Source organism: Panthera onca, chromosome A1 (assembly GCF_046562875.1).
Source record: "Panthera onca isolate mPanOnc1 chromosome A1, mPanOnc1 haplotype 2, whole genome shotgun sequence".
Classification (NCBI taxonomy): domain Eukaryota; kingdom Metazoa; phylum Chordata; class Mammalia; order Carnivora; family Felidae; genus Panthera; species Panthera onca.
In genome coordinates this window covers 63,585,437-63,607,943 of record NC_138339.1, presented here as the reverse complement: position 1 = coordinate 63,607,943, position 22,507 = coordinate 63,585,437, and the positions used below count along the sequence as shown (strand labels likewise).

General features: G+C 42.5%; 1 protein-coding gene across 4 annotated transcripts in view; it reads right to left on the bottom strand.

Moving 5' to 3' along the window:
• The window catches only part of CPEB4 (cytoplasmic polyadenylation element binding protein 4), a 67,518-nt gene extending 59,067 nt beyond the window's left edge, over nucleotides 1–8,451 (bottom strand). For all 4 annotated transcript variants that reach the window (XM_078446929.2, XM_078446931.2, XM_078446939.2 and 1 more), the window contains exon 1: nucleotides 5,891–8,451. In XM_078446929.2, coding sequence (XP_078303055.1) covers nucleotides 5,891–7,015 — 1,125 coding nt within the window. In that variant the 5' untranslated portion in view covers nucleotides 7,016–8,451. The remainder of the gene's footprint in view (nucleotides 1–5,890) is intronic.
• Nucleotides 8,452–22,507: the final 14,056 nt, after the last annotated feature.

Genomic DNA, 22,507 nt, shown 5'->3' with positions numbered 1-22,507 from the left:
CTAATGAAATTTTAAGCGTATACACAATTATAAAACTTCTCAAGAAAATTGATAATTCTGCTAAATGTTTTATCTGTCCTGGATTGCATCTAGCTCATTCAAAAGGAGTAAAATGTAAATAAAATATATAGCATGAGAGAGGCGGTACAAAGGACTGTTAAAAATCTTCCGTAGATACCGTAACTGTAAGTAATTTCATTGTTTTGCTAAGAACCAGAGCCTGTGCTTCACTCTACTTCGTGTTTGTTTGGCGTCATAAAATAGGCTTTCTCGATAATTTTTCAAGTTTCACCTTCAAAAACTGATTAAAAAGAGGACTATACCTTTATCTTTCTAGCTACTAAGAATTTTCTGAAACCCTGAAAGTGGAACCCCTTCTGTTTCAATAATATAAAATGTGATGAGAACCTATACTAATTTTGAAGTTAAAAAATTACACATCGCTATAAATTTATCATGGTAAAAACGTACTTTAATTTCTGCAAGAGCAATTTTCTCTGAACAATTAAATTTTATAAAATGAGTCTGTCAGGAAATATTAAAATGAATGCTCATGTTATGGGCTCCCTGCCTTAATTCTATACATTATCTTATCTGTGCTGGGACCAAAAACTGAAGTACAATGTAGTGTTGAAAATATGTGATAATGGATCTTCAAGCTTATTTTCCTTACAGCAAGATAAAGTTCTTAAAAAAATAAACACGGGGTGTTAAATTTAAACTAGGCATATGTTAACTTTAAGACTACTTTTCCAGGGGCGCCTGGGTGGCTCAGTCGGTTGGGCGTCCGACTTCGGCTCAGGTCACGATCTCACACTCCGTGGGTTCGAGCCCCGCGTCGGGCTCTGTGCTGACAGCTCAGAGCCTGGAGCCTGTTTCAGATTCTGTGTCTCCCTCTCTCTCTGCCCCTCCCCTGTTCATGCTCTGTCTCTCCCTGTCTCAAAAATAAATAAACGTTAAAAAAAATTAAAAAAAAAAAAAAGACTATTTTTCCATTCTTTCTCATGAACACCAACAAGAATTATTCTCAAAAGCGTAAACCCATGAACCAAGAGCATCTTTCTAGTTGCAGCCAGCAACAACCAAGTTCATGAGGCTTGCTATAAACAGGTTTTTCCTGAAAGACATAGAACGATGTGTTGATCATACTCCATGGCTTCTGTGAAGACAACAAAAAAAATAATAAAAAAAACCACTCTACCCTGCCCAAGTTTTGATTCCATCAGAAAAGCAATTAAACCTAGTTGAAAGGTTTTCTACAAAAAGGCACAAAATTGTATCTGGTAGGCTTTGTCCAAAGTTGTTCCAATATCTCAATTCTGCTGGAGCAAAAACAATCCAACCCATACTTTATAGTTTAAAAAATGAATTTTCCTTCTTCTAATATGAAGAAATACAAAGTAATAGAAAATGTTTCCTATATAAAGATTCCCTCCCAGGACGCTATTAAAAAACCAAAACTGTAATGAGGTTGCACTTAGACAACTGCAATAATTCACCATGACTTTCAGAAGTGAAGCAATACAGTAACTTTCTGTTTTCAAATATAAGATGCCATATATCATTTTAAGGATCAATAAACTTACAACACAAGCAGAGTTATTAAAGTGACATGAGTTATTTGCCTGGTTAAGACAAATCCATGGTGACTGTGTCTTAAGTAAAAGCAAATGGGCTCTAAATCCCAAAATGTCTCCCTATAAAGTTTTAGGATGGTCTTTAGGAAAGATTTTGCCCACCCCACCCCCGCCTTTTTATTAATTAATTAATTTATTGATTGATTGTCTATTTCCTGGTATTTAGCTAATGGAGGTGTGAGTATAACTGAGCTGAAGATAAGAGAGTTTCAGAATATATACTATACAATTCTCCTTTACTTTCCTGTAAGGACAGAAAATAGGCACCTCTCCAAAGAAGTGCTGTATTCAAATATAATTATTGGCAAGTGCCCCAATATATTATTTGGTTTGGACACTGAAATTCCAGGATGTGTTTGGCAGGACAAGGAATTTTTTTTTTTTTTCCTCCTTAATGTAAGAGTCAAATCATGCCTTTAAGAATACGGACCTTGTTTCTTCATTTTAAAATTGGGACAATAAAACCAAACCTCATAGGATTGAGAAGTCCTATGCCAGTGCCTGACATATAGTGCATACTAAAAATAAACAAAAAAAATTGACTTGAATATTATCTAAGCTTAACATTTTAAAGTTGAGAAGTATATTCTATTATTTTATATTATTTTCCACTTTCGAAACTTACATCTTTTGATTAGCATGTACCAACCATTCAAACTATAAAATTTTTCCTCTCATCTTACTTGCTTCTAGGAGGCATTCTCCCCCAAAACCTGTATTATGTTTATGTCAAGAGGCACTGTAGTATACTGGTTAAAAGCCAAATCTGAAAAGTAATAATAATTTCTACCCCATAGGATTGTTGAATGAATTAAATGAGTTAATATATGTAAAACTGAATATCATAAGCATGTTAGCTATTATTATATTAATTATACAATATATATAATTATATTAGGTATATATAATTATATACATTAGTGGTATCTGAAAACAGGATTTGAGGCATGTCATTTGAGTTCGTATTAATTAAAGCTTTAAACTAAGCAAAAACAAAACAGAAAACTAGAAAAAGACCTTATTTTTTGTAATACAAAAAATATTCACAAAATACAATGCCTTGCCATATCAGTTATTTAGAGGATTATTCACATATTTGAAATCTCTGTTCTTGCTCCGCAAACATGGATAAAAGAGAATGTTAAGGCTGGACAAAAAAACTAACTGAAGACGTTATCCTCAATTTCAATTCACTGTACGTACTCAAACCTGCACTAAACAAATGTGAAAAACATTCTGATTTATTTCAAGTTAAAACAAACATTGCCTGGTGTTAGTTACGTATCAGGTGAATTCTTTCCTTTCAATGTAACAATACCATGCTGGCCTTTGATTGAATACTAACATCATAATGTGGCCATGTAAGCTGGATCCTGTAACTTCTGTGGTGCATTTCCAGATCTCTACACAACACCTTAGGAATTCTTGACAATAGCCATCGAAACTGAATTACTAATATCTATAAAATTTCTTTCCTAAAATGAATAGCTTTTAGGGTAATAAATTCAAAAATGGCAGCGGTTAGGAAAGAGTGTGGTTGTGGTTGCAGCAATTGCAATTTCACAGTAGCTCACTTCAGGATCATAAGGAACTTAGGCATCACCTCCATCATCCCCCACATTTTATGGAGAAACCGAGGTCCCCAAATGCTATGATATTGATAGGGCCAAGACCATAACCTAGGTCTCCAGGCTCCCAGTCAAATAAGTGTTTCTTTGAGTTTTTCATATTAAATTTAACCAAGTAATCCATACCAACCCAAAATGGCATTTTTTCTTTTTTGCCAAAAACCAGTTCAAAAGAGTAATTGTTAAAATACACACACACACAGACACACACACACACACACACACACACACACACACACACACACAGACAGAACTACATTCATTTAAGTAAGCACTACAGTAGTCAGTTTACTAACTTCGTGTGATTTTTTTCAAAACCCAATCAGGATTTTTTAAAATCCCTTGTTTCTATTGTGACTTTCAAATCACCACCACACTTGCTCTTGGCTCCCTGAACCCCACTCCCTTTCCTAAAAATGGTGGGGACGGTGAGCAGTAATCAACAATCTACTTTCTAATCCTACCACATTTGAGCCAAGTATATTGACTCATCCTTTTTCCCATCCTCAGCATAATAGACAACAATCCTAAGGGAAGAGTTAGTTTCCTAGTTAGTTAGTTTTAGGATCAATCTTAGTCTATTCTATTATTATTTCATATATGCCTCCAACTGAACCGAAAGATTTCACGTTAAACACATTCCATTAGCCTCCCCAAAATACTAATAATGTACATATATATAGTTTATTCATTTTCCGAATTTTTTATTTTTCCCAAAGCAAATCTTTATCAAAAATCAGTAAACTGAGAACAGAAAATAAAGCATGAGGTCACATAAGTTCATTCTGTCACTGTATAGTAGTAAAATAAAGTGTATTCAGTTCTGAACCAATCTTAATCAGTTGAAATGTACAGAATGCCATCTCAGATCTAAAAATTAGCAACATACGAATAATTCATAAAAGTCACCTTTGCACTACATTTTCCTTAAATGTATGTTCAAAAGAGTACTAAAAGCAACTTTTTTAAAAACAGACTTCATGAAATTGCCAATATCTAAAAGAGCCTTTTTTTACCTAACCACTAACACAAGATAACTGCTCTTCAGTTTTGAGTAAAGAATCCTTTATAAAAGCAAAAGCCAACAGCTTTTTGATACTTAGACAAAAAAAAAAAAAAAAAAAAAGTTTAAAACTCTAAAATAAACTTAATGGAATATTTTAAGATACATCCTAACTGTTACACCTGAATCCTTCAGGGAAGGGACATTTAATTCCTTGGAATGACATAGGATTCTCTTAGCAGACTTCCCCTCCCGCTAAGCAAATGATTAATCAAAACAGATAATTCTGCTTGTGCTGACATCATATTTGGGGACATTGCAACTATTTTGTAATCTGCTTTAGCCCTTGCAGAAACGTCTCTACAATAACCCTCTATCTGTGGTGCATGCATGTGTATATACACACACACAATGTACATACACACATATGTACATACACAGGTATACAGACATGTATTTTAATCCTTGTTTTTTTAACCTAGAATTGGCACTCGAATCAGCTGTGTGCTTTTGCACAAGTTATATCTTTCTGATACTCAATTTTATCCCTCTGCAAAATGGGGATAACAATAGAACTTACCTTGTGGGGTCATTGTGAGGACTGACTCAGTGTTAGCTTATTATCCCATATAAATTTCCTAAACACATATAAACAATCATACCCCCGAAGTGTACAAACTTAGTGGGGCATCTGATGCTCAATTAACTATGAAATTCCCTTTATGTCCTATCTGTCAACTAGACCGGCTGCTCATTAATTCAAAAACATCAAACAATGTGACTCTTACAGAGTAAAGATACACTGGTGGCCAGAAAGACAAGTGATCTTTGCCTGGATCTATTTTTAGGAACGGTTTATCTACACCCCTAGTGTTAACACTGGAAAATAAACAAATGGATGAAAGGCATCATGAAAGAGTCACTCTGAGATCAACAGTTTCATGGTATTTGAAAATAAATGGGGATGAAGAAAACATTTAGATCATTTCTGTACCAGTCCTTACTGAACAGGGCAGGCCGGAATTTGCAAAGAGGTTTAAGAGGAATTGCTGAATTGATGAATTCAGACTGTTCACACTGCAAGGTTCAGAGAGGTTCCAGGTTTAAAATGTAACCAGGGAGAAAACTATAATTCAATAGTTGGTTTTCACTGAATCACTACCCTACACTACAGTGGAGGAAAAACATGAATTCTGTCATCTAGTTACTTCATGCAGGCAGAAAATGATCATCAGTTTCCACAGTGAAATATACTTGTATCTATACATTATTTATTCCCACCTAAAAAAGTAGGGAAAAAACCAACCCTGCTGATCCTGTCAGGCTAGAAAGGTATTACAGTTAATAATTCTGACATCATTAGCTATCTGGTATTCATAAGTACGCCAATTCACACTATTATCTATGGGGGAGATTACAATTAGAAATTTCCCAAAGAAACCGCTGAATATTTTGTTCCAAATTATACTCCTGTCCTGCCAAAATAACGTCTGGTAATTAACTCATTTTCTCAGAAGAGTTCTGATATGCGCACGAACAATTCAAACTCTCTTTAGTTAAACAGATACTACAGCAGGCAATTTCCTTATTCATCTTAATCTATAAATGGAACATAATCTTACCGGAAAAGGAAAAATGTTGTCAGCCCTGTTCAAGCTATCTTCCATCCAGGATTTAGGAGCAAAGGCAGAGCTGGGGCGAGCGTACTTCTGCAGCTGAATATGATTGCTTGCAAAATTTTTCTTCAAAGGCGAGATGGAGTTCAGGGGCGTTATTCCTCCATTCAGCCCTCTGCGGTGATCTCGGCCTTGGGAACCTCCCCAGCCACCATATCCACCACCTCCCGGGCTCCACGAAGAAGATGGTGTAGGAGAGGGGCTCTGGTAGCTGCTCCACGGAGAGGGGGGCTTGTTAAGATTATTCGCCAAATGAGGCAGCTGGTTAAAAGCAGCATTTCTATGTGTGAAAGGCGGGGGATGGGGACTGGCGGGAGACCTCCTCTGCTGCTGATGCTGGCTGTGATGATGCTGGAAATGAGGGTGATGAGGGTGGTGCTGTGACAGAGGCCCGATCTGAGGGGAGAAGCTGCCTCCAAAGCCAGGGCTGACGTGATGGGGGAAATTCTGGAACAACAGAGCACCGTTATTGGCCGAAGCAGCCGGGACCCCTCCCTGGTGAAAGAAACTTGCATCTTCGTTGATGATTGTAGAGGAAGAAGGTGCTATCGCTGCCGACCAGTTACTGAAACCAGTAAGGGACGATGCACTAGACGTCAAGGGTTGGGTCGAAGTCCCCAGCCCCGTGGCTTCTTGATAATCAAACCCTGTCAACACTGGCGATTCGATTCTTATTTTCTCCTTCCCGTTGCCGTTTTCCGAAGAATTGTCCCCTTGATTTTCTTCCGACTTGGTCTTCTCGGTTTCAGGCAGTATTCCGGCTTCCTGACCTGGACTGGGGGAGAGCTGCTGCTTTTCTAAAGGGTCCTGCTGTTCCTGTTGCTGACTTTTTGCTTTTTCTGACCCCAATATCTCATCCTGAATGTTATGGGTAGCTGGAGCGGGAAAGAGCCAAGCTGACCCCGCACTGCTGCCATTGGCAGCTGTGTTATTATTTATAAAAGCAGCAGGGCTGGGGGTGGCATTTTGGTGATGGTGTGGAGGCTGCAGATGTGGATGGAATCTGACTGGAAAAGCAGATTTATTCCCAGTATTGCTTTGCACTAGCACTCCAAACCCGTAATCCCCCATTTATCACTTTTAGGATCAGAAGCTTACGATAAAAAAGGGCAACCCGGTGTCCCGCGTCTTTGCGTCCTCCACCCGAAATTTAAGTCGTCTGTTTGCAGTGTCTTATTTATATAGCTAGCTCAAAGATCGCAGCTTATCACTCGAAATAGTTCTGATTTGGAATTCTGGTCTCTGAAAGGAAAAAAAAAACTAAAAAAAAAAAAAAGTCTCTTAACACATGGACATGAATCCGACTGGGCTTGTTTCTAGGAGGGAATAAAAACGAAGAGGGCAAAACTCAAGTCTTTGGTTAGTAAAATAGGCGCTTTCTTTTTCCAAAGGAAAATGTACATGAATGACAAAAACACAGCTTCTCAAGCATCTATGGATGTAGAAGAATAAGCCTTGCGCGGAGTAAAAATATATATATATATAATTTAACAATCACATATGGTCTTCCTCAGCAGTTTAGATTCACTCACATAAAAATTAGAATAGGGCTAAGAGGAGAATACGTTCTTTTCTTGGCAGCTTGGTTAAAAAAAATCAGGAATAATTTAAGAACATTATATATTATATATTTATATATATAGATTATATTAGGTTATCTGGGGCGGGAGGTGAATTCCTGGTTGCGGGAGAGGAAATCAGCATTGACTAATGGAAAGATGATCGCAGGGAGGTCTCTGCTGTTCCCGGTCCTGTTTCTGCTCTTTCACGGGGCGCAGTTTTGGCCTCGGGGGCTGTTCCTGAGGCTCTGGGTGCAGATCTTGCTGCGGTCGCTGTTCCTGGGCTCCCCCCCGGCCTCCTCTCCCCCATGAAAGGGGTTGGAAACACCCGTTTCTCCCTCTTGGGGGGATCGCGATCAGCAAGGATTAGCGAGACTCGACGACAGGGAGCTGGCGGCCCGGGGGTGCGGGGACCAACGGGGCGACCTGGAAGGTCCTGCAGTTTCGGCCTCTTCCCCTCTCTGCGGCTCCGGGGTTTTTTTCCCTCATGGGACCCAGGGGCGGTTTGTTCAGTTCTCTCAGTTCGATTCTCCGCAGGGGGGGTGGGGGGGTTGGGGGGGGTGGGGGGGGCAGGGAGAGGAAAAAAAGGGAAAACCCACTAGTGTAGTTATTCTAAAAGAAAAGGGCCTCCCCCCTTTGTGCTCTCTCTTCTTCCCTCAGATTAAAAAAAAAAAATCTATAATTTAGAAGGCTTTTGTTTCTCCTCACGGTTGCTGGGCCGTCGTCGCCGCCGCCGCCGTCACTTTGCCCCGGTCCCGCAGTCCCCGCTGTCGTTGTTGCGGACTCCGCCTGGCTCTTCTTTTTCTCTCCTTCTTCCTCCTCTTCCTCCTCTGCTGTCGCCGATGCCGCCGCCGCCGCCGCCGCCACCGCCTCCCGGTGTCCGGGTCCCGCAGCCGCGGCTGAGTCCTTCTCCTCAGGACCGAGCCGAGTGAAATGACAACCAGCTGGAAAGACCGAGAGACACTTCCGGTTCGAAGAGGGAGGGGTGGGGTACCGAGGGCACCCCGCCCACCTGTCGAAATACCAATCAGCTGTTAGAATTTAGACGAGGCCACGCCCCCCGGCTCCGGTCCCCTCCCAGGAAGGTCGAAAGCTCACCTCGAGAGACGCCCCTTCCGTCTGCGCCTCGCCCAGTGAGGCCTGGCGACTGGAACCCGCTCCCCCACCCAGAGTGAGCGCAGCAGGTTGCCATCTTTAGTGTGGGCACAGGACCCCTTCGCTGTTGATCTCCCCTCCCCTCTCTTTGCAGGAGTTGCATGTAGGGACGCACGGAAGAGAACGGATCCCTCGAGCACTAAGAAAAAGAGCCAGGGTCTTGCGGATCCGAGTGGCGACCGGTAAAACCAAGGATGAACGGGAGGCCTGCCCACAGTAAAGGTGGGTCCCCGGGCATCACGTGCTTTGGCCCGAGCTCCGCCCCAGAGGGATCTGGAAGGGGAGGCGGGTCTCCCCAGCCTCTGTGCCGAGCCTGGAACTGCGTACGTCCTTGTCCTGCCTGTTGACCTCACGCGGGACTCTCCCTTCACCTTCCATTCCACCACCCCCACTCCCCAGCGTGGCTTAGCTGGGAGACTTGGTGCAGTCTATCAGGCACAAAGATACAGCTGCTGTAAACGTACGTGGTTGAGACCTCTTCATCCTATTCTAGTCCGCTCGCCACACCGTACCAGAGAGACATTTCCAACACGAAAATCTTACGGTCTTCCTCATCTGTTCAGATCTTTCTATGAAAAAGGCCAAACTCCTTAGTCTGGTATTCAAGGCCTTTCCGCTCTGTGGGCGGTTGTATCTTAACACCTCATCTCCGAACAAATGCCCCACACCAAGCTGCTCCAAACACCCTCCCGGTGCCTTTTAACATGCCCTTTTCTTCATTCTCCACTTGGTAAATGCTTGTTTTCATCTTAGGAATCCGTTCAAACGCTACCAGCTCTGCCTCCTGAATTCTCTTAACGAGCATCCATGGCCCATTAGTCCTGTGTGTCTCATGCTCGTTTATCCCATTATTGTAATGGCTGCTTATGTCTGCCAGACCTGGGCTCATTGAGGAGAGGACCTTGTGGATAGGAGGACATGGGTGAATCAATGCTGAAGAAATGAATCAACAAACCAACTACAGTGGACGCAATCTGGAATGACAGCCTCCTTACCAAGTCTGAATTAATTCATTCCTTTTGCTGTTTGGAGTTCACGCCTCTCAAACTCTTATCATTTGGGTGATTCATTAGCTGCTCCAGCGTTGGTCTTGTTCATCTTTGTACATTCCCACTTACGACCGCCATCAGGGACTAGGGTAATGCCTCACTCTAAAGATGATGAATAAGTGTTTCCCTTTAGTAGGAAATGAGAAATGAAAAATGAAGGGAAGGAATCACAGTAGAGCCAGAGTAGGAAAAAAAGAGCGGTCAAAAACTTTTAAGAAGAAGCTCATGAACACGGGTGGCTTCCACTTCATTTCTATTAGCCTTCCCTGAATGGTCCTAACTTCTTCTGCCGCAGTTCCTCCATCCTCCAACACTTCCATGTAGAACGCCTGTTTAGAGCCTGAAGCCGTGATTTTTATTCTCTTTCCTTCTGTCATGACCATGAGTCTTACCTCTGCAATTCTATTTGGAGTTCTTTGGGCATAGGGATTGGGTCTTAGTCTGCTGTTTGTTCCCCACGACAGGACATACCTTGAGTCTTGCCGGTTCGGTTCCACCAGAGTGTCCAAGGTGTCATTTCTTCCAGAATGGTTGCCCTGACCGCCCCTCTCTCTAACATCTCGTAGACTCCTCTCTTTACATTACTGCTAGTTGGGGGCGCCTGGGTGGCTCAGTCGGTTAAGCGTCCGACTTCGGCTCAGGTCACGATCTTGCGGTCCGTGAGTTCGAGCCCCGCGTCGGGCTCCGGGCTGACGGCTCAGAGCCTGGAGCCTGTTTTCCCATTCTGTGTCTCCCTCTCTCCGCCCCTCCCCCGTTCATGCTCTGTCTCTCTCTGTCTCAAAAATAAATAAACGTTAAAAAAATAAAATAAATAAATAAATAAATAAATAAATAAATAAATAAATTACAGCTAGTTGTTAGTGGGTTCATTTCTTAAGGGCAAAGGTTTTATCTGGTTATCTTTGTGTCCCTAGTGGCCAGCGTAGGGTCCAGCACAGAGCAGGCTCAGAACACGTTTGTTAAGTGAATGAATGAATGTTCAGTACCCAGTAGATAGTTGAGTCTTTTGGAGCTACCAATTCTCCATGGCTAAAATGGCAGCCATGACTTGGGGGGAAAAGGACTGTCTTTGGAGCCCAACAGTGTAATTTGAATCCCACCTCTACTTCTACTTCCTGGTTGTACAACCCTGGGCTTTACCTCTATGAGCCCCCACTTCCTTATAGACCAAATATGAATGATGTTTTCCTCTCTCACTAGGTTAGTAAATTACACGAGCTACATGTGAAGGGCTGGGCTGAGGTTTTTTAAAATATCAGTTCCTTATTAACATATTAAGTGCAGAGAACTTGTACTTCACAAGCGTCTTTTGCCTAGAAGCAGCTGTGAGCATGACAGAATCCAGGAACCCGTGTTGCTTTATAGGGGGAGGAGGCAGACCTGAGCCACAGTCAGGGTGCTGCTAGGTCGGCCTGTTCTTTTAAGACTAAATCAAGTATGGGCAGTAGGTTTAGGCTGGACTGGAGCTAATTGTCACTATAGACATCAGGCTCCTGGTTAGGGAGGAGAAGCTTGGGAGAAGGAAGAGGGAAACAATTCTCTTGGATCATTTGTCTACTCAGAAACCCAGGATACCCACCCCAGGGCTGCCCTCCTTAAAAACATTCTGGCCTCGGAAACTGGCCTAGGTAACCATGACAACAATTCAGCAGCTCCATTTAGGATCTCCAAAGGGATCTACAGTTGTAGATGAGTGCTGGCTTGAACGCTGTGCTGACAGAAGAGAGCCCCTCCATGAAGCATGCTCCCTGAGAACCTTTCAGTTTGCAGAGAAAGCAAGCTCTGCACAAACATTAAGGTGCTACCAGATAAAAACAAACAAAGCGAAACAAATAAACCTCCCTCCCTGTCCAGCAAGGAGCTGACACACCTTCAAGAGAACTTGTAGCGTAGTGAATGCCTGTACCTTGCTGGCTGTTGCCCAGCCCCCTCTGGGGTTTGAGGTCAACCACACCCCAAACCCAAGCCTCCCAGGAAGCATGGCCCTAATATCTCCTTCACCGGCCTCTTTTAAAGCTTGGCAGGTGATATAAATCTCACCCCGTAATCACCCAGAGTGAACTCTGCCCCAATCCCAACTCTGATGTCCTCCACCACTGCCCTTGAAGCATCCGTCAGCCTTCCCAACAGCACACACCCCACTCCCCAGGGGCCTGTCTGGTGACTTTAGTAACCAGCGCCACCACCCAAGGCCACTCATATTGTGCACTGTGCAATTCCATAAGGCGCCACGGACTATTATGGGAATGCCACCCCCTGGAGTTATACAATGTGGCGGCCCTGCTTCAGTTCATCTGAGTAAAACGCAGAGGCACCTTGTGAAACGATGACACCCATACAAAAAAAAGTACACCTAGGTACTACTGTAAATTATATGAGCACATTCTTATTGCATGCAGAAACATTCAAAGCAGTTGATCCATTTAGAGGTTAGAGTTGGTGGCCCAGGAGCTTTCTGTGATGGAATTGAAGGACACGGTGTCCTTGATATTGTTGAGTAGTGAGCTGTAGTGAGAAGGCAAGTCTGGGCAGGTTCATGGTCCCGTCCCCTAAGAGATTAATACCCAGCTACTTTGCCTAGCTTTGTTAATAAGCCTTCTAATGTAGTGGTAGAATATATGTTTTACTGGAACTAAGAAAATATAAAAGTAGTATATTCAGAGGCAGGTCCTGTGAAGGTAGAGGAAGAGAGAAGAGTGGAATTACTTTTGGAATATCTTCTTGTCCACAAGCATCTGGAAGCTTACTCCCAGAAGGCAAGCTAGACAGAAAAAAAAACCAAGTTCCCAAAGTAGGTTTTATTAAACCCCGCCTCCGATCTCCACCCTGTTTTGATATTGAAAAGTGTACATGTTTCCTTAAAAAAAACCACTGTTTTGTTTCGTCTTGTTTTATCGTTAATTGCTGGGTTATATTTTCCCTTTTTGTTTGTTGTTTTACAATCTGCACGAACCCTCTGCGTCTTAAACACTGTTTTTTCCCTGCTTTCTCATTCAAGGTTATTATCATTAACATAGAGTCCATATTAACAAGCCATTTTGGTGGGGGTGGTGAAGTCAGTTCCTCCAATGCACTGTTACTACCTAAATGGCTTGGAAAGGTCCTGGACACAGACATGCTTCACTTGAAATTGCCTTCTCCTGGCAAAGATTTAGGTGAGCAGGAACAGGGGGTTGACCTTCCAAACTGTGACATGCATCACATGGGATGACTGTTGTGGCCTCGGCCACCTATGTGGATGGGCTGCCGACCTAGATCACCCCTTGCTGTTTTGATTGGACACACTCCACCTCCCTGCACCAAACCCTGGCCTTACTGCTGAACAGCTGCCATCTCATACCCTGTGGATAGGCCGGAGGATTTTCACCTGTGAGACTAGAAAAAGAATAGCTTTTTGGAGCTTGCAGGGAAGATGTAGGGCCCAGAGGTCAGACCCAAATTCTAGCCCCAGCATAGCCATAAGTTCATAGGCACTGGTTCAATTTGATGATTTCCTTTCAGCCGGAATTTTTACTACCGAAAGGGTTTCACTTTGGAACTCTTAACCAATAAAGGTTCAAAGAAAGGCATTATAAAAAAAAAAAAAAATTTGCTAAATTCTTTACTAAGTAACTAACTTCTTTTATATCCAAATTTCCTGGTCCCCTATTCCTGGAGTATACATATTCCTGAAAAACAGTTATGCGTTGATTCATAAGCATCCAGCCTCACACTTTAGTGTGCACTGGGCCTCTTAGCAGCCTGTCAAATGCAGATTTCTAGGCCCCGTCCCCCAGGATATTCTGATTAAATTTTCTCATACTGCTTTCTCATAAATTTTAAAGTACAAGAGATTCTCTCCAAATTATGTAAGAGCACAGAAAAAAACAAAATCACAATGGCCCAAGCAAAAACAACTTCCTTTCTCACATAAAAGGGATTTGAGAGAATCAATAGAGGGCTGGTGAGTGGTTTCAGGAAGTCATCAGAAGCTGGGTTCCTTTTATCCCATTCCTTCCCTCCCTAAAATGTAACTTCTGCCTATGATCCAAGATAGTTGATCAAGCTCCAGCCATCACATCTGTATTTTAGACCGAAGGAAGGAGGGAAAAGATGAAGAAGACATGACCCTTCTGTTTGAGGACACTTTTTGAAAGACCTACACATCACTTCCGTTTTCCTTCCCCCGGCAGGAACTTGGCCATATGCAATTTGGGCAAAAGAGGTTGGGAAGTATGGTCTTTATTTCACGCTCAGGTGACGCGTTAAAAAGTGACACTCTATTACCAGTGAAGAATAGGGGAGGTGAATACTGATGGATGAGGCACTTTGGCCTAGAGAAGTTCAGTGTCGTACCTGAATTGTGTACTCGAGTCAGTGCCCTTGTTCTGCAGTTGAGGAAACAGGTCCAGGGAAGGGCCGTATCTAAAATCAGTTATTTTGCTCGGATAGTTTGACCCAGAACTCTTCCTCTTCCCAGTGGTCCTCAAATTCAGCGTGCTTCAGAATTACCTGGAGGACTAGTTAAAACTAGAATTTCTGATTGAATAGGTACAGGGTAGGGCCAAGAATTTGCATGTCTAACAAGTTTTCAAGTGATGCCAGTGCTGCTGGTTTGATGGAACATGCTGCGAGGACTCGTGATCCATTGAACGTCCCCACTGGGCCTTCAATTCACTGTGACCAGCCTTAGTCCACCTCCCATTTTCTCTGGTTTGCTAAATGGTGCCATGATTCATTCTCTCGGTTGGCTAAGCCAAACATAGGAGTCATCCTAAACGCCTCCTCTCTCCTCCTCCATCCTCTTAGAGTTGGACCCCAGGTTTTCTTCATTTCCTCTCTTCAGCATTTCCTCCTTCTCTCCATCTCCTACTTTGGTTCAAGTCTGCTCAGGTCTCACCTGGATTTTTTTGCAGATGCTATCTTCAGGCTGAATACCTGGCTCTGCTCACTGAATCTTTCTAAATGGGGAGTCTAATTGCTCCATTGTTTAAACACTTTCAGTGGCTTTGTGATGTATTCAACTGTATTTTTCAAACCTCATGGATTTTCATTCCAGCCTCACAATTTTTGCCATATTGGGGTAGCTCCTGCATTTAATAGGTTTCTTTAAGTTGGCCTACCTTTTAAAAAAACTTAAAAACTTGTTCAAGGTAATGTGATTTACCACTCAAAAGGAACAACAATTATCATTCACTAGAACCTAAAAGTATGTTGTAACATATAAATATTGAAAACAAAATAACGGTGTGAATTTCTCCTAGATCCCAGATTACAAATCCAAGGCCCTAATTTTGCGGGCTTCTTCCTCCTTGTTAGAAAGGAAGGTTAATAAGCTTAGAAAGGTGCTAAAGACTTACTAGCCCAATCTTGAAAGGTCTTCTTTACGTAATTAGAGGGACTGAAAGAGAATGGAAAGGGAACTCAGTTTCTCACTGTGCGACTTAGGAGTACACACTGCGTTGTCTGGGTACGACGTGCAACCATCTCGTGTACCCCACTAGAAAAGGACCCACTGTCTGAAAAGCACTGCCAGACTCCTTAACATCGCATCCCATGCACCTCACCAACAAGATGATGGTTCAGCATCATTTTGTGCAGCTCCCCCAGAACCTTGTTCCAACCATCCTGAAAAACTTGAGGTTCCATGAACCTGCCATCAGTCACAAATACCACTTGTTACAAGTCACAGAATGCATGAGTAAGAATGACCTAACCAATAAGAGGTTATTTTTCTCACACATCAAGGAGTCTAGAGGTGGGCGGTTGCTGGTGAGAGGTGACTGGTCAGTGATGTCAGAGCTCTGGGTTGGAATCTCTAGATGTTCTTGGCCTTTCCTTCAGGGTCTTAAGATGTCTGCCACAGACCTAGTCTGTGACTTTCAGAGGCAAGAAACTAAGGGCTTCAAAGAGTTGAGTTTCTGGGCATGAGGTTTCTTCTGATCAAGGAGAGTAGGTCTTTCCCAGGGGCCTTCAGCATACTTCCTTTTACATCCTTTTGGTCAGAACTAGGTCATATGCCATGATCTAGAGCAAACCTGGGCCCACCTTTCCTGAGACCAAAGAACTCCCAACATGAAACGGAAAACAAAATCAGAATTCTGCTAGCAAAGGTAAAGGGAGAGTCTTTGGAGAAGTCAAAAAATGTCTCCCAAGCTCATCACACAACGTCCTTAAGGCCTTTCCATGTGTGTCTGTTTGCCAACAACACTCACTTTGCTTGCCAGGGGAACTCCCACTCAAGCACCCTCGTTGGCCTCCTCTGACCGCCCAGCAAAGGTGGTGTCTTCTCCTAAGTTGGCAGAGACACTTGGCCATGTAATTGACTATTATGTAAATGACTTTTTAGATCCCAGTCACTAGAGCTGCTCCTCTGGGTCAGGCACTCTTTTCTCTTTTGTATCCTCCGGGCCTGACATTATGCCAGCACATAGTAGGCCTTTAATGAGTGTGTGATGAATTAAGGTTGAATTTTTTCATTTTTTTTTTTTTTCTGACACACAAGCCACGAGTAAATCCAAAGTCATACATGTTAGGTTGGATTTAACAACGAACACACTTTGGAAGATCTTATAAAGAGTACTCTAGATTTGATCGTTGCTCTTTTGTGTTGGTTTATGAAAAATACGGCCATCTCCTATTAGCATACACCAAGTTTATATTGGCATAACACTTCTACGATGCTGAAGATCTTTCTGGCAAATCAGTCACTGTAAATCCTGGAGAGTGGTTTTATAAACTTAGTAAACCACTTCAATCTTGTGTAAGGCACATTATACAGGGTTATAGCTTCGTTGGGCCAAGTAGGTTTAGGTACAGTTCCACGATTGCATTAAGCTAACCTGTATTGATATACCCTCAATGTTAAACAGCTTCTTAATGAGGTGAATTGCCTTGAAGCCATTGGATAGTGCACATACACACACATGAATACGTGTAAAGTCATCACCACCCCCAAAACAACTACAGAGGCAGTAATTATATAATATTAATGATCAATATACAGTTGGATGTACCCGTTTCTAAGGTAGCTGAGTTGATTCTCAGTAATGGGTTTCCAGAAAGGACCCGGACCCCACAAAAGTACCTTCAGGTTCAACAGCCCATGTAAAATATAATAAGTGCATAAATAATTTAGCAAGAGAAATAGGTAGCATTATGGCCACACTTCTGTGTGGCTGTTATTTAAGAGCCTGGCAGCTTGGCAGTTAGAAACCACTATGTCCAGGGTGCTGTAATTCACCATTTGCTCAGAGTTAAAATGAGGCAGAGGAGAGCTCCAGGCCCCTCGCTCATTTTTTATTTAGAGGCGTTTTTTTTAATCCATTCGGCCATTTAAGTTCTAAAAATAGAAAAAGGGAAAAGAAATAAACATGATTCAAATTTAGGAATTTAGAGGCTGCTTGGAGCCCTCATTAGGCAGGGTCTGGGAGGCATTTTCTAAGCAACGTTCTACAAACTTGCAAGTGCGTGGTGCGAGTTTAAACATTCATTTCATTGTGCTTGTGTTTCTTTTTAATCCCTAGATGGTGGTTTACGGGGCAGAGTTTTTCGAATTCTAATCTTTTTATATGCTCAAGCACATAATTTTTGCTGTATTATTATATTACCTTTTCTATTATTCACCCAATGTTATTTGTAAATGGACTCAAGTTTTTAGAACTTAGCTAAATAAGTTGAAAAGGAAAATGTTGTGGACCAATATAAATAGAAAGAGCAACGTCATGTCATAAACAGATGCTGTCATTTACTTTTTCCTAACACACTCTGAAATAAACATATATGGACTCAAACACAAGTCTAGTAATTCAGGGTTTATGCTGAAAGCATCTCAAAGGACTGTCGGTGGCACTTTTAGGGAAGCATTGACTTACTGGTTAGGAACGCACACCTTTTAAATGGGGCAGGATTGATCTCGATCCCATTTGCCAGAGTGCCATTTGCCATTTGCTGGATGACTCATGAGCAGGTCTGCTTGTCTTTCTGAGCCTCAGTGTCTGCATCTGGAAAACAGGGATAAAAATTGTTAAGCAGTTAGTTGCGAGGATAATATGAGGCAATGCATGGAAAGCTCCTGTCTGAGCTCCCCACCTAGAGCAAATGTCCACGAAATGTCAGCTATGATTATTACTCATCTGTGATTGGGGAGATGTGGGTGATTACAGAGCACCCACCGCCAACAAACTCAGTTCAGAACAAATAAAATACATATACAAATAAAATAGTTTACGATGTGACTTTGTGGTAGGCTCTGGGGACACGCAGATGATTCTCAAATTGATGGTTATAAAGAGCTCATGACAGCAGGTGTATAGGAAGTGCAGTGAGAGGTATGTGCTCAAGTCATTTTGGCAGACCAGAGGAGAACATGATGAAACTCAGCATCAGGAAAAAAAAAAATCCATACGTCAGGCCTTTGCTGATGGGTTACCGGGACATATGTCAGTACTGGAAGGTACCAAGTAAATTGGATTTCTGCTGGAAAACAGAAGATGCATGAAATTCAAACGTACATACAGCAATGGAGACATATCATCATTTACTTCTGGGCTTGAGTGACATGAATGAATTGGTGAATATCATTTTCAAAACCAAATAATGGTGAAGCAACATATAAATGGAATTTTGATTTTCTTTCCTTCCATTGAGGTCACAGACAGGTGGTTCACGGATACTTTAGATTGGGCTTGCAGAGTAATTTACCTTTTTTTTAAGTTATTACTTGCTATCATGTAGAAATTATGCAATTTCATAAGAAAACCAAGACTTGTATTTTTTTTTTTTTAATGGAAGATGTGGCCATCTGGATTCCTACATATGGCAATTTGGGGCTGGAGTTAAGAAGTTGCTACTCTTGTAAGATGGGGCGTTTGCTATCTAGTTCGCCATGGTCCCAATCCATCCAGCTGATAATGCTGACTAAGGAGTCAGGCAAGTGGGACCCTGCCTTTGGCCCCATGCCTTAGAGGCACCACTCTGTCCCCTCTCCAAAGGTGCCCTTCTTCATGCAGCCAGAAGTTCATTGAGCCAAGGGATGCCTGCACTACCTCTTATAAACCATACTACTGGAGCCGAGGGACCCTGGAACTCCCTGCCCATATGACCTGTGCCGGCTTCCAGAGCCTGTAGAGACCTCTTTGTCAGTTAGTTCTTCCAAAGGTGAATGGCATACATACCCTGGGCCTAAGGAATGGAAGAGAAAGCTAGGGTGTTTTGGTGGGGAGGGAAAGGAATGAAACTTGAATGTGCAGGCCAAGGTGCCCATCCACTTGCACGAAGTCCTTTTCTGTGTGAGCTCAAGTCAGGCATGGGAAGAGTAGAAGAGTGAATGGTCTGTTGCAGTGTGTGTGTGTGTGTGTGTGTGTGTGTGTGTGTGCACGTGTGTGTGTGTTATCTTGGGCTAGGGACCAGTTCTCTCCGTATCATCATCTTTAGGTAAGGAAGTCTGAGGAGTCCGAGAATTCTAACTTTGAACTTGGCCTTACAGGTCATTGTAAAGGTGTATTTGTCAATGTAGGAGACTACCCGATACTTCAGTTTATTAATTCTATTTATAACTTGTAAGTATTTCGACATATGGTGGATGGACTTCCATTTATACTCTTTCCCCGGGCCTGCAAATGTTAGTAAATATTAATAGTGGGCCAGCAGGTGGATCTCACTTCTTTCTCTTTGCTGCCTGACCCCCATTAGTACTTGAGTTTGTGGCTCCCACTAAACTGCGAGCTCCATGAGGGTGGCATCCAGCCACGCCGCCCCTCGCCATGTATCCAATTAATGTTGAATGAGTGACTAGGTAATCTGAGAGCAAATATTTCAGGTTAGTCCTTTTGGAACTACTTTCTTCTGTCATCTATGTACACACATCGCAATTATTTAAAGTTTTCTCCTTAGAAATATGATTAATCTCTAGACTTTTTTTTAATTTTTTTAAATATTTATTTATTTTTGAGACAGAGAGAGACAGAGCATGAACGAGGGAGGGTCAGAGAGAGAGAGGGAGACACAGAATCCGAAGCAGGTTCCAGACTCCGAGCTGTCAGCACAGAGCCCGACGCAGGGCTCGAACTCACGGACTGTGAGAGCATGACCTGAGCCGAAGTCGGACGCTTAACCGACTGAGCCACCCAGGCGCCCCCTCTAGACTTTTTTTTTTTTTTTTTTTGGTGATTTCTATTTTTCTGATTTAAAATGAATTTATATGCATGGCAAAATAATCCAAAAGGTTTAAACAAGCACAAAGAACCTCATGCATTGCCCTAACTCCACGGACGCCACCATTATTCACATTCTGATATCTTTATTTCCAGTCTTTTTTTCATCCGTTTCTTTTCATAGTTGAGACCCTGCCCAGAGATTGATGACAGTAAGCTGCCACACTCCAACTATTTGAGCCATGTTTCTGCTGCTGTTTGTCATCCCTGTGATGCATTTTAAAAGATAAATTGCCTAAGAAACTTCTCGATTTCACGGAGAAATATCGAAGTGAGGAGTGTTATGAACACTTTCCAGAGAGGTGAATGACCAGGTTCTAAATTTGTGTGTGGGGAGAGTTCATGATATATTCTACTTACTGATCGTTCATCATTTTTATCAACATCATGATCGCCATCGAAGGTGAACTATTAGCCATCTAATTGTTTACAGCCTTTTTCCGTGGTGCTCTGTCTGAAAAATGCTGCCTACGCTTGGCCTGTTCCATTTCGAAGGTGACAGACTGCCCTGTGTACATGCACGTGGTTCAGTCAGCAGTCCATACACATGCATCATGTGACGCACCCTTGAGATTCCAAGACTATCCAGGCCAAGTGGGGAGAGATGACTAGATTCCAAATTGCAGTAAGCATGACAAGCCAGTAAAATAAGGGTGCCATGGGGACATGGAAGAGAAGCTGCTTTACTCAGCCTGGGCTCCGGGGAGGGCTTCCAAGAAGAGGCGAAATTTGAGCGCTGTCTGGAAAGCTGAGCTAGGGGTTGGCAGGCGTGGAAAGGAATTGGGTGTCGGGGTGAGGCCCCTCAAGGGTGTGGCTGGTGAAGAGGAGAGCACCTAACCCACACTCATTGACAACTGTGTACTATGTATTGAAGGGCCATGCTGGATCCTCAGAAGATAGAGATGGACAGATTAATGAATGACTGACTATATGAACAGACCTTTGGGTGACATCCCACCTGATAGAACATTTCAGATCTACATCCTGATAATGAAGCCTAAGTCCGAGGCATTCTAGAATATCCCTAATAAAAGTAATTTAAAACACCCTCTACACTCTGGCAGTGCCTGTCAAAAACGTACATAGCCCATGACCCAGAAATTCTATTTCTTGGTTTCTGCTGTAAAGAAAAAACCTGTTCAAATAACTTGCTTGTGTAAAAGGGTATACATCACAGCACTCTTCGTAAAAATAAAAAATAAAAAAAAAATGGGATCAACCAAAATGTGCAGAGATGAATGGTTGTCAAAACTAGGCTATATCTATCCCATGGAACTGTATGGAAAGTTAGGGTTAGTAGATTTATATACGCACAGTAAAAGCTCCAAGACAGCTGAAGGGGCGGGGGGGGGGGGGGGGGGGGGAGAAGTCAAGCAACATACATACAATATATCATTTGTGTAAAAAAGTGACTTTTACATTGTGCGGGCACACAAATATCATGTTTCCTATAGTTACAGAGATACACAAGTTTTTATTAGTTCGATAGAGACACATTTCATACAAACACTCAGATAACAAATTAAATGCTTTACCAGAGGACGGTTGTTGAACCGCAAACCCGTGGCTACCTGTGAGGGAGGGCAGAGATTGGAGGAGGGTACAAAGAGCCTGTATTCTGTGAATGAGTTCTGCAATTAAAGACTAATTACAGCAATGAAAATGTTCTAACTTTCGTGATAAATCAGTACCACCTATCTGGGAATAAATTGAGCAACGTGAAACAAGACACTAAAATGTTCCTAGCCTGCGAGTGAGTCATTTTCCTTTTAGAAATCCATCCAAAGGAAGTAACCACAGAGAGCTGCAAAGATTTTCATATAAAGATATTCAGTGCAGGGGTTCCTGGTGTGGCTCAGTCGATTAAGCAATTAAGCATCTGACTTCGGCTTAGGCTGTGATCTCAAGGTTCGTGAGTTCGAGCCCCATGTCGGGTTCTCTGCTGTCAGCACAGAGCCCGCTTCAGATCCTCTGTCTCCCTCTCTCTCTGCCCCTCCCCTGCGCACGCTCTCTCTCTTTCAAAAATAAACATGAAAAAAAAAAAGATGTTCAGTGCAGTACTATTTATCATAGTGGGGGGGAAAAGGAATCATCTGAAGTGTTCAATTAAATGGGTAACACTTAAGTGGTAAGTTTTCATATGGAATGTTGGGTAGCCATCAAAACTTGGTTGCAGAAGAATTTTTATTGACTTGTAAAAATGTTAACAAAGTACTATGAAATCAGAATATAAAAATGTGAAGATAGTATGATCCCTAATATAATACAAGCACAAAGGCACATAGACAAAGCCCATGAGGGTGGGGTACAGGACCCAGGAGAGCAATTTGACTGGGTCTCATGTTCACTTAAGGTCTCAAATTTAGCCTTTTGACACAATCTCTCTCTCTCTCTTAATGTTTATTTATTCTTGAGAGAGAGAGAGAGTACAAGTGGGAGAGGGGCAGAGAGAGAGAGGGAGACAGAATCCAAAGCAGGCTCCAGGCTCCAAGCTGTCAGCACAGAGCCCGACCCAGGGCTCGAACCCACAAACTGTGACATCATGACCTGAGCTGAAGTCATACGCACAACCAACTCAGCCATCCAGGTACCCCTCGACATGATCTT